The following is a 16,517-nucleotide window of genomic DNA, read 5'->3' as shown; positions in this document are numbered from 1 at the left end:
TTTCTAGCACGATATAGAGAGCCCACCTTCTGTGCAGCATCCTTAGAAATGATCTCAATGTATCTATTCCAACTCATGTTTCATGTGAACGTTAAGCCAGGTAGCTTGAACGAAGTGCTCTCAGGTAAAGTATCTCTAGTCATAGCAATTAGTAGTTGGAAACGAGCTTTGTCTTGGCAAAATAATTTTTTTTTAAATCAAAGAATGCTTACTGAAAACATTAAAAGGAAACAATCATATTTTAAGTAATGACTCAAAAATACAAAAATCAGATTCATATTTATAAAAATATTCTAAAACGTTTGTTCAAATTATTAAGACGTCTATTGTTTGATATTTTTTGCACTACAGTTCAGCCAGGAAGGAAGTAACTCTCCACCCATGAGCCCCACAAGCCCCAAAGGTGACATGAATCAAGGAAATGCTGACGTAAGTACCAAATGTAACCACAATGTGGTGTTCTCTTTATTATATAAGTCATATATTTTTATGGCTATAGCCTAGTAAACACTCCTTCTCTATCATGCTATTATTACAAGACTTATTTTTTTATTAGACTGTGTGAAGTCTAGTTGACTGAATGTTGGTATTTGGGTTAAATTCAGGCTTGGTTTGTCCTGAAGTAATTCTAACTTATTTGTTTTTATTACATTTTGACCCCAAACAAGGCACATTGCCACTTTGATGTAGGGGATTACTATCAGCGATAGACAGTGTGAGACTAGGGATGTAGGGATTTGGGCTGCAAGATGTCGGTTCACGTTACTCTTGAACTTCTGCATGTCAGTACAGTTGGGGAAACAGGGACCCGAAAGGGAATTCCAAAGTCTAGCGGTTCTGCGGAAGAAACTACTGGAGTAGAAGGCTCTCTTACATCTAGGGATCTCTACTGTGAAGGGGTGGCGTCTTGTCGGGTTTGTCGAGGGGGTATTTACGTCGAGGGGGTACAAGTGTTTGCAGTTCATCGAAGCATTCACCGTTAACATATTTGTAGAACAGGCAGAGGGATGCAAGATTTCGTCGATGGGACAGAGGCTGAAGCTTAGATGACAGTTCTGGGCGTATCAGGTTGGCGACTCTCTTTTGAACCTTGTCCTGAGCGAGAGACTAGTAGCAGATGCACTAGCCCAAATATGACAACGATACTCCATACATGGGCAAATTTTCATTTTTTTTATCATGCCTAAATCCTTTGTCCTTTAAAGTCTATGGTCGACAGAAATCTACTATATTTGTGGTGATCATCTTTTGTTTTTATTAGCTACTTACATCATACCTTGTCTAGAGCAAGAACAATGGATCTCACCTCGCTCCCCTCCAAAAATATGTCGACCTCGCATACTACGTCCAGTAAAATAGGTATATATTTCCACTAACCTCTACCTAGAAATTTATTTTTTAGGCTTTCACAATTAATGACAAATTTAAGTTTAAATAAAATGCAGAAAAGCATTTATGATATACGTAGTCATTACAGAACGAAGATTGCACATTCCAAAAATCACGTAATTTTATCATTTTTATTTTTTTATTTTTAAAGAAAATCACATTTTATGACTTGCTTAATGCAAGGAAAGAAACCAGTACCCATATTTGATTATATCAGAAATTTATCCCTGGTTACCCCTCCTTACAAAACATACTCCAGAAGCAAAATCTCATCAATGGCTGTTAACAATACTTAATCGCTAAAAATAGTAAAATTTGATTTTCTAAAGCAATAAAAAGATATCTTTTCTATTTTCTAAAACAATAAAAAGATACCACTTTTGATGGTTTTATGAATATGACGTTTTTGGAATTGCACCTATCAGAAAAAATAAAGGAAAACCTTTAGAGTGTACATATATCTCACATTCATATTAAACCCAACATTGTGGAAGATGGTATCTGGAAAACATATACTACAAAACCACCCACCTTCAAATGGAGGATGTAATGCCTGGGAAGATTGTATGAAAAGAGAACGGATCCGAATTTTAATATAGAAGATACTCCCTTGAATGACAACACATGGGAGCATGGATTAATAGCACTATCCCTCCGATGAGGAGGTAATCCTTTGGATGATCATCTCATGACAACAGGACAGATAGTAAAGTACCATCTCCTACGTAAAAATAGGAGGGAATGCTGGGTAGGATAGTATAATAAAAACAAAACTGATACTACACTACCTCCTAAACATATAAGAATAATTCCCGTGAAGGTTTGAATCGTAGCGAAGGTAATTACTGGGAGGATGGTATCATGGTTAGAGTTCAGATACTCCATTCTCCGCATCTAGATAAATAATAATAATGAAAACAAGAATCCAAGTAAAAATGTATAGGGTGTTAATGTACTAGCGCATGTTGTATATCATACGTACCTCAGCGTTCGCTCGGCTTTCGCCGGAACATGACGTCAACATCCGGATTATGCCGAGCGTTGCCGATAAAACTAAAACAACACTACGTAAAAGGAAAAATGAGTAAAATGAATAAATAAAAAATGTAGAAAGCAACCCCCCCCCAAAAAAAACGACCTACCGTAATTCGGTGTTATATTCTTGGCCGTCGGGCCAGGATCAAAGTGTAGTATCTGTTCTGACGTTGCACTTCCCTTTTTTCTCTTCGTTTTTTGTTCTCGGTTCATATAGGAGAAATCCTTCATGACTGATACATTCTTTTTATTTTTGTTACTAACCAGGGCGCCCCTTTAGTGGGAGCTGGTATCTCCCTACATTAAAAGCCGACCTTGTGTCTAACTCTGCCCTCCTATAGAGATAAGTATACAAAAAAGAAATAACAAGAAAACGTTAGAAGAAGCACTGATTAATTTTTTTGGCGGGGGTGGGGTCAACTAATTTTAAAGAAAATGGTTGAAAAAAGGTCCAAAGAATTTTTTTTTTTTATTATAACATCGCTGTAATTCAGCGCGCCGTGTTTTGGTTAGCTGATCGGCGTGTTACGTAAGACATCAACTAAACCTGACTTGTTATGCTGGCTGTTTACGCCGTATTCCGGACAAAGCTGAACAAACGCTGAGATACATCTGGTTCAGAAAATGAACAAGTACGGGTGTTAATACTTTTTGGTTTAAGAAAACAAACGACAGCGACACTGTTTATAGATTCGCATGTATAGATTTCACTTTTAAACCAATTAAACAATTAGTGTTAGATTTTGAAGCATAGCTGTTAAGCTTTAAGGATTTTCATCGTGCTGTTACAATGTTTATTTTTATTTTTCCAGAATTACTTGCAATGGAGGTACATGAACACCGTCCAACGCGTCCTTCCTTTCTTGGAAAGAACCCTGGAAATGCAGAATGGCGGAAAGACCTTCTTCATGGGTGATCAGGTATGCAGTTACACGCGCAATCATACATGAACAGTTGAAAACATACAAAAATATCATATATTTAGCCATTCTTTATGTAATGTGCATATCTACAAAACAATGGACATGTACTGTTTGTCCAATATGATTATAGTAACAGTTCTACACAGACATCAAATATCGCACGCCTCTTTACATCTGAATCAGATTTGAATTCATTGCATATAAGTCAAACTCAGAAGTGTTACGCCCAAGAGGTAACAATTAAAAATATTCACGATATGAAATATGATTTTAGAAAAAGAATATTTTCCTTTATTTTCAACAGTAAAAAACGAAAAGGCTGCACACAAATATTTACAACAATAACAAAATAAACGAAAAAGGTTTGTTAACAAAAGATACAATTGTTTAAAATTACTACTATCGATATTTTGATTATTATGGTTGCTTAGAATACTATAGAATACATTTAAACTGTTTTATCGATTTATTATTATTATTATTATTATTATTATTATTATTATTATTATTTTATAGAAATGCTCCCTTGTAACAGAAAGTTCTAGCCTAACCGCGCTGATTAATTGCGATACAACGAAACAGTACTGTATATGGATGACTATATATATATATATATATATATATATATATATATATATATATATATATATATATATATATCGAGTGGGAGAACTGCCGACTGTCAACACGACGGTTCTTGGTTCAATCTCTGGCTTGGAAGAGATGCTAGTCTAGCGGCACTGATGAGTTGTAATACAACGAAACAGGACTGTATGTCGATGACTACAAATATATATATATATATATATATATATATATATATATATATATATATTGAAGTATCGATGCTTAAATTGACAATTCTATTATCTTTAATTCCAGATGTGGCAACTATCGATTATTTTTAGTTCAGGTTAGTTTGGCGATTCATCATGTGATTTAAGCAGGATGTAGCCATATGCCATAGTCAATTCATACACACTCTAAAACGCAAACACATACACATCCATACTCTAAAACACATATACATACACACATACACACTTTAAACCACATACACGCATACTAAAAACATACACATACACACATACTCAAAATACATGAGCATACACATACTCTCTTAAATACATGGAGATACACACACTCTAAAACTAATACACATACAAACTCTAAAACACATGTACATACACACTCTAAAACACATACACACGCACACTGTAAAGCACATGCACATTCATACACTCTAAAACTAATACACATACAACCACACTCTAAAGTACATACACACGCTAAAACACATACACATACACACATACTCTTAAATACATGCACATATACACTCTAAAAACATACACATACAAACACACTCACTCTAAAGCACAAGACATACACACTCTCTAAAGCACATGCACATACACACACGTTAGCTGATGCGCAATACAACGTTTCAATAATTTTTAAAAATATTTCGATAGTAAACCTCTTTTTTAATTTCATTTCATTTGGTGGATTGTGTTATAAACAGTATTTTATAAATGTTATTATATATACACCATGCTAATAATCCCGGATATTGACAATTCTAATGAAAAAAGCTATATATATATATATATATATATATATATATATATATATATATATATATAATCGAGATAAGACACTGATTAGAAATCAGATGAAAGATCCTGATTGATATTACTTGAAGTAATAGTTTCAGGGCGATCCTAGCCAAAAAGGAGAAGCTCAATATTGAAGAATAGAGCAATATATAAGTTTAGTAGTTATATTTAAATTCTAAAAAAAAAACAACAACATATAGACACATTGACAAAAGGAATATATGGAAGGGGATATGTTGATATCCTTAATCCATGGATTTTCAATAAAGGCTCATATATATATATATATATATATATATTTCTGTAGAAATATATATATATATATTTCTGTAGAAATATATTTCCTTATAATATATACCAATCCTTATTTAAGAAAGTAATGATGTTGACAATCATATAATTTATTCCTTTAATTCAGTTGACATTTACAGTTCTTGACAGTATCTGTTTCGTAGCGCCCTTAACTCATCAAAAAAAGATAGCAACAATCAACCTGTCAAAAGGAAATAAAGTGTGATTTGACATAATTAAAGTGCGAAAATGTGACGAGAAGTTGCAAATACCTATAATATGTTTAAATTACGCCATTTTGTAATTTCTAATGAAAAACGCAATATATATATATATATATATATATATATATATATATATATACATACATACATATATATATAAAGTGGAACCACACTCCTTAACTTAGAAATATTTTGATATTCAACCGCTTTCTTCTTGTGTTTCATTTCAGTTGATGTGGTGCGACATGATGTGCTACTGCTGTCTGGAGAACCCTATGATGGAAAACCAATCCATGTTCAATAATTACCCAAAGATCATGGCCATGAGGACCCGTGTCGCTTCTCACCCCAAGATCTCCACCTACTTGAAGAGCCGTCAAAATACTCCTTGGTAATCAGCTCTCCTTGAATTGGAAACGAAAACATTGGAAGATTAGTTTTTGGACGAAGAATGGACCCAGTTTGAAAAGTGTAAACGTTTAGGAAAATAAAACAGTTCATTTTAAATTAGCCTTGTTTATTTATTTGCAACCTGTATAGAACAGACCTTGCCTGGGGAGAATGTATGTGTTGTAAAAAAGATATTTTAAATTTTTGAACAGATTTTTTAATGCAAACTGTCTGTTATGTTTATTTTTTTAATCAATATCTGTATTGCTATCCTTCAACCATACAATCATACAAGTGTCTTATATATTAGTGAACAACTTTAAAACATTCATCAATTTTGAAAAGGTACGCGGTACCTTAAATAAGTTTCCAGATTTTTTTCGTAGGGCACTTTTATTGATTATAAACACATTAAACTCTAGTTCTCTTAAAAGTAATCTCCACCGGTTGCAATGCACTTGTTGTACGGTTTCAACAACTTCTGGAAGACCGCATGGAAGTTCTGCTGTGCCAGCGTCTAAATGATACTCGCCTCAGCCCTTTCACCTTTTCACTTGTCTTAGAACAATAACCTATAAGGTTTTCCTTAGTCTTATGGAAGATATAAAATTCACAGGGAGTAAGGTTTGGACTATAGGAATATAAGTTGATCAGCTCGACCACCTCCTTGCTGTACTGACAACGTTTTTCTTATTTTCTCTGAGCACCACTGGAGCAAACTACGTGCAAATCTTCTGCGTCTTTAATTCCTTTGTGTGTGCAATTCCTACACTGGCATTGAACTGTGGACTTATTGTCTCTATAGACAAACGACAGTCCGTATCCATGAAATTCTTTATTTGGCCAATCAACTCTGGTGTTCTTGCTTCCTTAGTTTTCCCACTCCTTTCATAATCCCTCAGATTCCCTGTCTTCCTTGCTTCTCTTATGCCACTCAAAATTTATGCTCGATTCATGCAAAATAGTCCAAATGCAGTTTGAAACATTCCATACGTTTCTGCGGAATTTTTTTTTCTAGTTTAAAACACAATTATATCGCATATCGTTTTTCTTAAGTGTCCTCACGCCCAGATTGCATTTTTGAAATTCTCCGGCTATGATAATCAGGCTTTACTAGGATGTATTCCAATTCCTGTTGCAACAGTTCATTTGAACCTGAAATGAAAATTGGTTAGTCATCTCATAAGATGCATAGCAATAACATACTAAACTTTCAAGACTCTACGACAATTTTAAATTCTTGTACAACAAGTAACGAAACTTATGTAACGCATTTCGCATCCCTCATGACTTGGTATTTATTTCAGAATATTTTTTTAACTTGAGCCACCATTGCTACTTTTTAACATGACGATTAACTTTTGTATGGTTTAGAATGCAGCTTTATTTTTTATGCCAGCAAGGTTTTGTAGTCTTATCCCTGAATAGTAATGGATATTTGTTAATATATATTTTATGATTTGGGTTCTTGGGGTTGTTCACATATACGGGATATCAGAATCATGGCGTCATCTGGTATACACTCACATTTCACCTCAACCTGGTGGCCATGTGCGGACGTGAAATCACATGACTCTCTGGGAAAGTAGTGTAAGATGAGTAGTTAATAGGTTCCAAATTCTTGATTGCAATGGGACAAATGAACGTTGACCAGCACAGCTTTCTACATCGGTGATCATATTACACGCGTATTATATCATAAACACTTTCATTGGCCGCCCTCCATGAATGAGGTTGTCTTCAAAACAATGATCATGATCTGTATACCATGGTGTTCATTCTAATTGTCCTATATGTACATCAACTCCCACATGGCTTTCTAAACTTATTTAGATATGGCAAACAATCTACGAAAGATTAATGCAAGCAACAGTAAACGTAGTCACTAGTTTTGTCTTCTCTGCGCCAGCCTCTCGAACCAAAGGTTCTCAAGTCCTTCGTCACCCTTACTCAAGGCACGCCTCCATCCTGGTCTATCTTCGGCTAGCTCCTCCCACACATTCACATCGATGTCAAGAGCGATCAGATCCCGTTTGGTCACGTCTTTAAAGTGCAGCACCGGGCGACCGCGGTTTCTTGCTCAATTTGCCAGTTCGCCTTAGAGGATATCCTTAGGGAGACGGCCATCGGGCATTCTGCGCAGGTGTCCAAGCCAGCGCGATCGTTGGATCTTGAGTGTCTGGAACAAGGAGCGGTTGCCGGCACGTCTTAGCACCTCTTCGTTGGTGATTCTATCCCATCAATTGATGCCCATGATATGTCACAAGCATCGGAGATGGTAGACGTTCAGTATTTTCTCGTGACGAGTATACGTGGTCCAAGTCTCTGCTCCGTACAGCATTCGTAGATTTGACATTTTGTGCGAGAAATGAGGTATTTATTGAACCATGTTCTTTCACGTAGTCGGTTGAAAGTAGACGCTGCTCTACCTATGCGCGTTTGTAGCTCCTGTTTAATACTCCCTTGTTGATGTTGGATCCAAGATACGCAAAGTTATCGACAGTCTCTAGTTCGTGGCCATTGATAGTGATTGGTGATGCGTCACCCTGGTGTATCAAAACTGTCTTCTTCACACGAATTACCAGTGCAAACTCCGCAGAAGCAGCGCTCAATTTGTCAAGCAGCCGCTGGAATCCACTTGCGAGACCAATGCAGCATCGTCTGCAAACAGCAGCTCAAATAATAGGACTTTTCGAATCTTGGTTTTGGCGCTAGGCGAGCCAAGTTAAAAAGTTCTCCATCAGCGCGAGTATGAAGGAACACACTGTCTTCGTCCTCGTGATTTCCAAAAGCGTGGTGGAGAAGAACTGAGAAGAAGATGCCAAACAGTGTGGGAGCCAACACACCACCTTGCTTGACTCCACTGCACACAGGGAAGTTGTCAGACATGTCACCCTCGAAGAAGACTGCGGCTGTCATGTTGTTATGGAGCGATCTTATCAAACTAAGAAGAGTTGGTGGACAGCCCAATTTTTGTAGGATGGCAAACAGACCATCTCTACTGACCATGTCAAAAGCTTTCGTGAGGTCCACAAATGCGATATGGAGAGGTCTACGTTGTTCTCTGAATTTTTCAGGGATTTCACGCACTGAAAATATCATGTCCGCAGTTGAGCGCCCGCTGCGGAAGCCGCATTGCGGTTCTGGATAAACGCGGTTTGCAATCTGCTGGAGCCTTGGAAGGAGCACTCTGGCAAAGACTTTGCCGGTGGCACTGAGTAAAGATATACCACGGTGGTTATTGCAATCTCCTTTGTCTCCTTTCTTTAATAAAGTGAAAATTTTAGCATCTTTCATAGCTGTTGGAAATTTCCCGTTGCGCCAACTGGTGCAGAGGAGGTCGTACACGTGCGGGAGCAGGAACTTATCGCACTTGAGCTGGTCTGGTGGAATCTCGTTGGTACATTCGTGTGTTGGAGAGCTATTTCGAGTTCTGACATAGTTGGAATGTTGTCCAGTTCGACTAGGGTGTCGAAGTTCGGAGTGGAATTTAAAGCTGTCATTGTGATGGTGCACGGTTCACCATATAGTGCAGAGTAGTGCTCCACCTAGCATTCAAGCTGCTTCATAGGATCAGTGATGAGCTCCCCTGTAGTAGATTTTAAAGAGAAATTTTCATTGCGCTTGGTCCAGTTACCTTGTGGAGTCCACGGTACATCACACCTAGTTTATAGCAGTCAGCAGCAGTCTGGATTTAGTCGCACAGGTTGTTCCAGTTGTGCATTGCACAGTGTCGATCAGCTTTCTGGAATTGGCTGCGAGCCTCTTTCAGCTTGGAGAGGGTGCTGCGTGTTGGCCTGCTCACATAGTTCTTGTGAGCATTGTTTTTGGACAGTAGTAGAGGTTCTAAGATTTCTGCATTCTCAGCCATCCAGTCTTCGCAAGGCAGCCGCTTGGTTCCAAAGGATTTGACTGCAGCGACATGCATCGCAGTTGGCAGGATTTCCCAATATTTATCCAGGTTCGCTGCTTCCGGTGGTGCAGAATCTCTCAGCTTATTTTTGAGCGCAGTGCGAAACGCACTGATGCGGTAGTTGTTCTTCATTGCAGCCGTGTTGAGACTACGGCGTGTTCTTGGCTTACGTGGTGCAGGTTTCTTGTTCGGGAGATCGAGTTGTGTCAGCACGAGTGAGTAGTCGGTATCACCATCAGCAGAGTGGTAGGTTCTTGATCGTTTGACAGAACCGATGTCTCTTTTTCTTCACAATGCAAAATCAAATTAGTGACAATGTTTGGAACGAGGGTGTCTCCAAGAGACACGATGACACATTTTCTGTTTGAACAAGGTGTTTGTAATACAAAGTCCCTGTTGACTTCAGAGCCTCAGAGTTCTTTGACCATTTTCATTTATCTTACCAGTACCGAAATGACCAATGATACGACAATGATACCAGCATATAAAACATTGTATTTTTTCTTTGTGTTGTGTCAAACTTTAAGTCAAACGAAAATTCATCTCAGGGGACAATCGGGAAGTATCTTCCTCAGGTTTTAGGATTATAACAGTTTTATGTCAACTGTGAGTAACAAACCGTTTGTCCGAAACATTAGCATGTTAAGTGTGGCGAGCATGTAAATACCAATATTTCTTTTGATTTTACAAGGATTTATAATTTTTATCAGGATTTCTAAGGATCTACAAGAGTTTACCAAACCTATTTTTCTACACATCTGTATATTTTTATCATTCTAAAACAGTTGCCATCAGCCCAACCTAAAAATTCCACTTGAAATTGTAAAATTCTATTTGTTATCTTTGAAATTTTGAAAAATTTTAATTCAGATTATTGAAAGCTTTGGATTTTACTTTCTTTACCTTGCGATTGTTTTTTTTATTTATATATGTGTAGTGAACAAACAAATCAAATCACTCGTCAAGTGATCAGAGGAATGTATTCAACCAGAATTTATTAATTTCAGGAACAATGTGGTTTTGTCATCGTTCGCCCACGCAATTCTATCAGCACGTAAAAATCATGGTTGTAATACAACCGTTTTGTAGCCGGATCCCTTGGTGAGGTCAAGCCACTGACCGTAGATCGTTTTCGGAAACTTTGGCTTGTGATGTCTAGCGTCCGGAAGTCTCCACATTCATTCTGAACGTCTCGGTGTAGAATTCTCTGGAAGCGAAAAACGAAAGCTGCATACCCCAGAAAGAAAGACAGGCAATTGGATTCTATGTACTAAAAATTAATTTCACAAAAATTACAGTCTTTTATATAAAACACGTTCAGGTCTTAAACATTTTAAATACAGTCTTTTATATATAAACACGTTCAGTTCTTAAACATTTTAAATTCACAAAATCTCTCTTTTTCGTAGATGGCACTCAGGCGAAATGGAGAGGAGGTGGTCAGGCGTCTGGGAACAATGTTAAAATCTCGAGATTCCACGCAATCTGGTTAATTTCGAGCGGCATAGGCCATATATATTCCGGGTCGATTCGGGGTGGATAGTCCACTCAGCCAATCAGATTAAGATACGTATCTGGGGGTTTCCAAACCTAAATTGCGTGTGTGCAGTTCAGACATGGTCTAGAATTTTGAAACATGGGACCAAAACCGACATCCGTTCACATGACCCCAGGGGGTCAACGCTTGTCAATTTCCCTTAACTAGAACTCAGAACAACTGGCCAGATGAGTGTCATCATCATTATTCTAAAATTTCCTGTCATTTGTTTTTCAAATAGCAAAATATATATCTGATTTTCCAACAATAAAACAAAATATATCTATATATTCTAATTAAAGTATTTCCCATATCCGCTGTTGTCCGGAATTAATTAAGCAATCTTAGCATATTTACCCGGTTTTTCTCAGGTCTCAGGTGGCTCTCAACCTCCCCAATGGGGAGCAAATCGCTCCCTCAAGTCGATTACGTTACATTTTTACACCCTGATATATCTTTCTTTAGATAATCGTACCACGGGACATTACTTTAGGGTTAATACAAAGGTTGATTTGCAATAAGTTATTTTATTATTGTTGGGACTGATTCGCGGAAAAATCCAATTTAATTGCGTTTCGAGCATTTGTACAATCGAAATATACGCTTTTTAATTTTTTTATTTTTATTACATTTTCACCCCAAACAAGGCAAATTGCCACTTTGATGTAGGGGGCTACTATCAGGGGCAACAAATACTGGGGTACTATGTAGGGATATGGGCAGCAAGATGTCGGTTCACGTTACACTTGAACTTCTGCACGTCAGTACTGTTTGGGAAGCAGGGACCTGGAATGAAATTCCAGAGTCTTGCGGTTCTGGGGAAGAAACTATTGGAGTAAAAAGATCTTTTACATCTAGGGATCTCTACAGTGTGGGGGATGGGATTTAGCAGACTGTCGGGTTTGTCGAGGGTGCTCACGTCGTGGGGGCACAAGTGATTGCAGTTCATCAGAGCATTCACCACTAAAATACTTGTAGAAAAGGCAGAGGGATGAAACATTTCGTCGATGGACAGAGGCTGAAGCTTAGATGCCAGTTCAGGGCTTATCAGGTTTGCGACTCTCTTTTGAACCTTGTCAAGGAGCGAGAGACTAGTAGCAGATGCACGAGCCCAGATGTGACAGCAATACTCCATATATGGGCGAATGGTGGCCTTATAGAGGTACAGGATACTTTCGGGTATTAGCAGTTGTCTAGCACGGTAGAGAGAGCCCACCTTTCTTGCAGCGGCCCTGGCAATGCATTCAATGTAATTGTTCCAATTCATGTTTCCTGTGAAGGAGTTTGAAAGATGTACTCTCAGATAAAGAGTCGTTGGCCATTGCTATAGGTGGTAGAGAGGGTTTCTTGTAATTATTGAATGAAACTAGTTTAGTCTTGGCAGCATTGAACGCGACCAACCACCTTTGTCCCCATTTCACCACAGAAATGTGTTCATTCGTCTTCTTGTCGTGCCTGCCATAGAGTGTAGTGTCATCAGCATATATACCCATCTCAGAGTCAATTTTGTCGGGGAGGTCATTTATGAATATCAGGAACAATAGAGGTCCAAGGATAGAACCCTGGGGCACCCCCGCATTTATATCATATTGTTTAGATGTACGACCGTCGAGGACAACCTAGATTTTTCTCTTATCTAAGAAGGATTTAATTATGTTAAGTATTCTACCAGTGATACCGTATGATCTAATTTTCCTGAGGAGACCCTCATGCCATACCCTGTCAAAAGCCTTTGATATATCTAGAGCTACCGCTCTGCCCTCCCCCCGCTTTGTCCAGTGAATGGCATATACGTTCAGAGATTACAGTTAGGATGTCTGCTGTGGAACAGGCTTGTCTAAATCCATATTGTTTGTCAGTCAGTAGAGTTTGGAGAGAACTGGAGCTACTTCGGCTGAGCACTTTTTTAATAGCACAGCTGGGATAAGATCGGGTCCACATGCTTTTGAAGTGTCAAGGTTTTTTATGATAGCATGCACCTGAGCAGGGGTGGTTTTCAGATCGTCTAGCGTGGCGTCTGTCCGCATAGGAAAGTCAGGTAGGGGGTGGTTGGAAGGTTCCAGTGTGGAGTTTGAGGCAAACTGACTGGCAAGCATGTAAGACTTGTCGGTTGCTGAGGAGATAACCTCGTGATTGTTGGTTAGTGGGGGAATTGTTGATTGTCCATTATTTACTACACTGTTGTAGATTTTCCAGAAGTCTCGAGTTCCTAGTTTTTGTGCTTCGATGCGCTTTTAAGTGGTTTCCGTAAATTCCCTCTTAGCTGTCGCTATTTCTTTCTTAACATTATTTCTAGCTTCTATATACTTCAGTCTGTTTGAACTGGACTTATATCGGTTAAACCTACGGTATGCATGCTGTTTTTGAGCAATGGCAGTTGCGCAAGTCGACGTAAACCATTGGGGAGAGTGGGGCTTACTATAAAATTTCCGCATGGGAACATGCGCTTCGATTGCAGTTTTGAACCAGTCAATGGTCTCGTTTGCACACTGTTCAGCAGGGAGAGAAAAAATATTTCTCCATGGGGCATCTCTGATTATTAACCTGATGGTTTCCCAGTCAGCCTTTCTATTATATCTCGTTGTTTTGAGCACTGGCTCTTCAGTTTTGGTTCTAGAGTTTAGGGCGATTTCAACTGAGTGGATCACTGCATGATCAGCGTTCCCGAGTGGGATGTGGGCCTTCGTTATACAGTCATCGAGAACTGTGGTCAAAAACAGATCTAGAAGTGATGAATGTTGTTCTTCCTGATCAGGGAAACGGGTTGGAAACGTAACAATTTGTGATAGGGAGTGAGATATAGTGAAGCTATGAGTTGTGCTGCCCGCTGCATCTGTGTAAGTAGAGAATCCAAGCCAGTTTTTGTGGTGGACATTAAAGTCACCAAATACATGTATTTGTTCGCTAGTGTCGAGGAACAGTGCCGTGTCTATGCTGTCAGAGACTTTGTTTATTATGGTGCAGTCCTGAGTTGAGGGAGAGCGGTAGAGAAAATAATAGTAGCTAATATTGTGTTGCATGTTTAGTCTAAATCATATAAAGGCTTGATCATCTATTTCCAGGTTTGTTTCTCTAGTTAGGGGGAGGGTATGACGAATGTAAACTCCAAGTCCGTGCATGTGTCTGTCAGAGTCCTTACGACAGAGTGGGAGATATCCAGGTATATTAAAGTTGTTAGAGGGGGTTGAGGAGTGTAGGTTAGTCTCACTTAGTGCTAAGATATCCGGGGCATTTGTTAAGAGGAATGCTTCAACATCAGCTGAATTAGTTCTAAGCCCACCGATATTTGTGAATGCAAGCATCAAGTGAGGAGGCAAGTTGAATTTGTTTGTCCCTAAGCCTGGTTTAAGCTTATTTTTAGATTGTACTGTCGTCATATTTTTTAAAGAGTTTCGGTTTAGGTAAGGGGGAGCTAAACAAGAGGTTATGCAGAGCATCAGACATGCATCACAAGTAGACCATCAGCTGACCTTTCTCTAATTAGGATTGTGGCCTCAAAAAAGCCCACCGGGGATGAGTGCAGGGTCCCTTTCCATGCACGTCATGGCACTACAAACAACCCGATATTATTCAACTGTTGATGGAGCAGCCGCTCTAAGCACTACCAAAGAGTTTAGGCTCCTGTACTACCAGTCGGAAACAGCAGCCAGGAACTGTCAATCCGGTACCCTCAACCCATTAGAAGAAGGTCAACCCAATCTAATTGCTCAGTCATATCTCATACTCAAGCACACCCAAATGTCCAGTTTTAGGGGTGGGGTGTGCTGGGAATGGGGAAAACGGCGTACGTTGCCCTAGCCATGAAACAAGATCTACCGCTGGGTGTTTCTGTCGAATCACTGAGATAGTGTCTCTGCGCTTGGCTAATAGGCAAAAGAGGTGTATGGAACCGGGCGATGGACAGAACCTATCTACTCCTTAAGCAGTTTATGTTTGCAAACCAGTAAATTTGTTTGAGTCACCAGCTCTAGGAAGGTTGTCATCCAAGCCTCGAACATGTATCGCAATGGAGGAAAAGAACATGAAAAAAACGACGTTTTTGCTGTTACGTCCATCACCAAACCGGCAGTGGCGAAGGTTTAAATTAAGGCCAGTCAAACGAAAAGAGGGGATGACCAAAAATATTGGCGAAAAACGCAGCCGCTCCTTGTAGAAAAGTGGCCAGTTGAGGGTAGAGAAATTAATGTTTTTAGCAAAATTTCCGATATCTCACGCCATATCATCTCTCACAACAAAACACTAAAGTTAGCTGAAATAGGAAATACACTAACAATTAATACCTATATCTTTTTTTTCTCACTCTGACATTGATTTATCAGAGTGACAAGAACATTTTTGCGATTTTTAACTTTTAAATTCAGACTAATATATCTCAACTTAAGAAGCAAAAATTCATCGATCGAAATAAGCACCATCAGAATCAACACACTTTTGCCAACACAAAACAAGTGTATTTATGCCAGTAACATAAAAATCTTGCTTTCTGGTGGTGATAAGGTCGCTGAAGGCGTTTTTAATATCGGTTAGGTTTTTTTAAGCATTTCTCACGCAGAAAGTTGTCGAGATGTTTTTAAAAGTGGTAGTCGGTAGGTGGGACATCTGGAGAGTACGGTGGATGAAGCAGAGTTTCAGAGCCTAATTCGTTAAACTTTTACATGGTTGGTTAAGCAAAGTGTGGTCGGGCATTGTCGTGAAGGAGAATTGAGCCTTTTTTCTGTTGACTAATGCTGAGTGTTATTGTCAGAGTTTCTGATGCATTTCATCCATTTGTTGACCGTACTTATCCGCCGTAATAGTTTCGCATGCATTCAAAAAACTAATGGATGAGACCAGTTGCAGACCACCAAACAGTCAGAACGACTTTCTTTTAGTGTAACTCTGGCTTCGGGAAGTATTGTGGAGCTTTGTTAGCTTCTAACCACTGAGCTGAGCGTTGCCGGTTTTCATAAAGAATCCACTTTTCATCAAAAGTCACAACCTGGTCGAAAAACGAGTCCTTCTTGTTGCATAATTCTTGTTGTAAATAAGGGCACATTACACTATTTCTTTTGATTGTGATTCAATTCGTGAAGCAGCCATTATCTTTTTTTTCTTTCCAATCTCTCAAGTGTATTCCTGAACTAAAAAACACTGAACGTCACTGTTAGTTTTTTTCTTTTCTCTTTTAGAAAACTCAATCATGTCCTGCAAAAAAAA

At 38.7% G+C, this 16,517-nt stretch overlaps 1 protein-coding gene across 2 annotated transcripts in view; it reads left to right on the top strand.

Annotated features, from left to right (window-relative positions):
* The window catches only part of LOC145265707 (S-crystallin SL20-1-like), a 296,744-nt gene extending 290,762 nt beyond the window's left edge, over nucleotides 1-5,982 (top strand). For both annotated transcript variants that reach the window (XM_080121764.1, XM_080121765.1), the window contains 3 exons: nucleotides 352-429; nucleotides 3,237-3,344; nucleotides 5,712-5,982. In XM_080121764.1, coding sequence (XP_079977890.1) covers nucleotides 352-429; nucleotides 3,237-3,344; nucleotides 5,712-5,876 — 351 coding nt within the window. In that variant the 3' untranslated portion in view covers nucleotides 5,877-5,982. The remainder of the gene's footprint in view (nucleotides 1-351; nucleotides 430-3,236; nucleotides 3,345-5,711) is intronic.
* Nucleotides 5,983-16,517: the final 10,535 nt, after the last annotated feature.

The sequence above is a fragment of the Euprymna scolopes genome, chromosome 40 (assembly GCF_053919585.1).
Source record: "Euprymna scolopes isolate OS-2025 chromosome 40, ASM5391958v1, whole genome shotgun sequence".
Lineage (NCBI taxonomy): Eukaryota > Metazoa > Mollusca > Cephalopoda > Sepiida > Sepiolidae > Euprymna > Euprymna scolopes.
The sequence above is the reverse complement of the archived record's forward strand: the minus strand, read 5'-3'. Positions and strand labels throughout refer to the sequence as shown.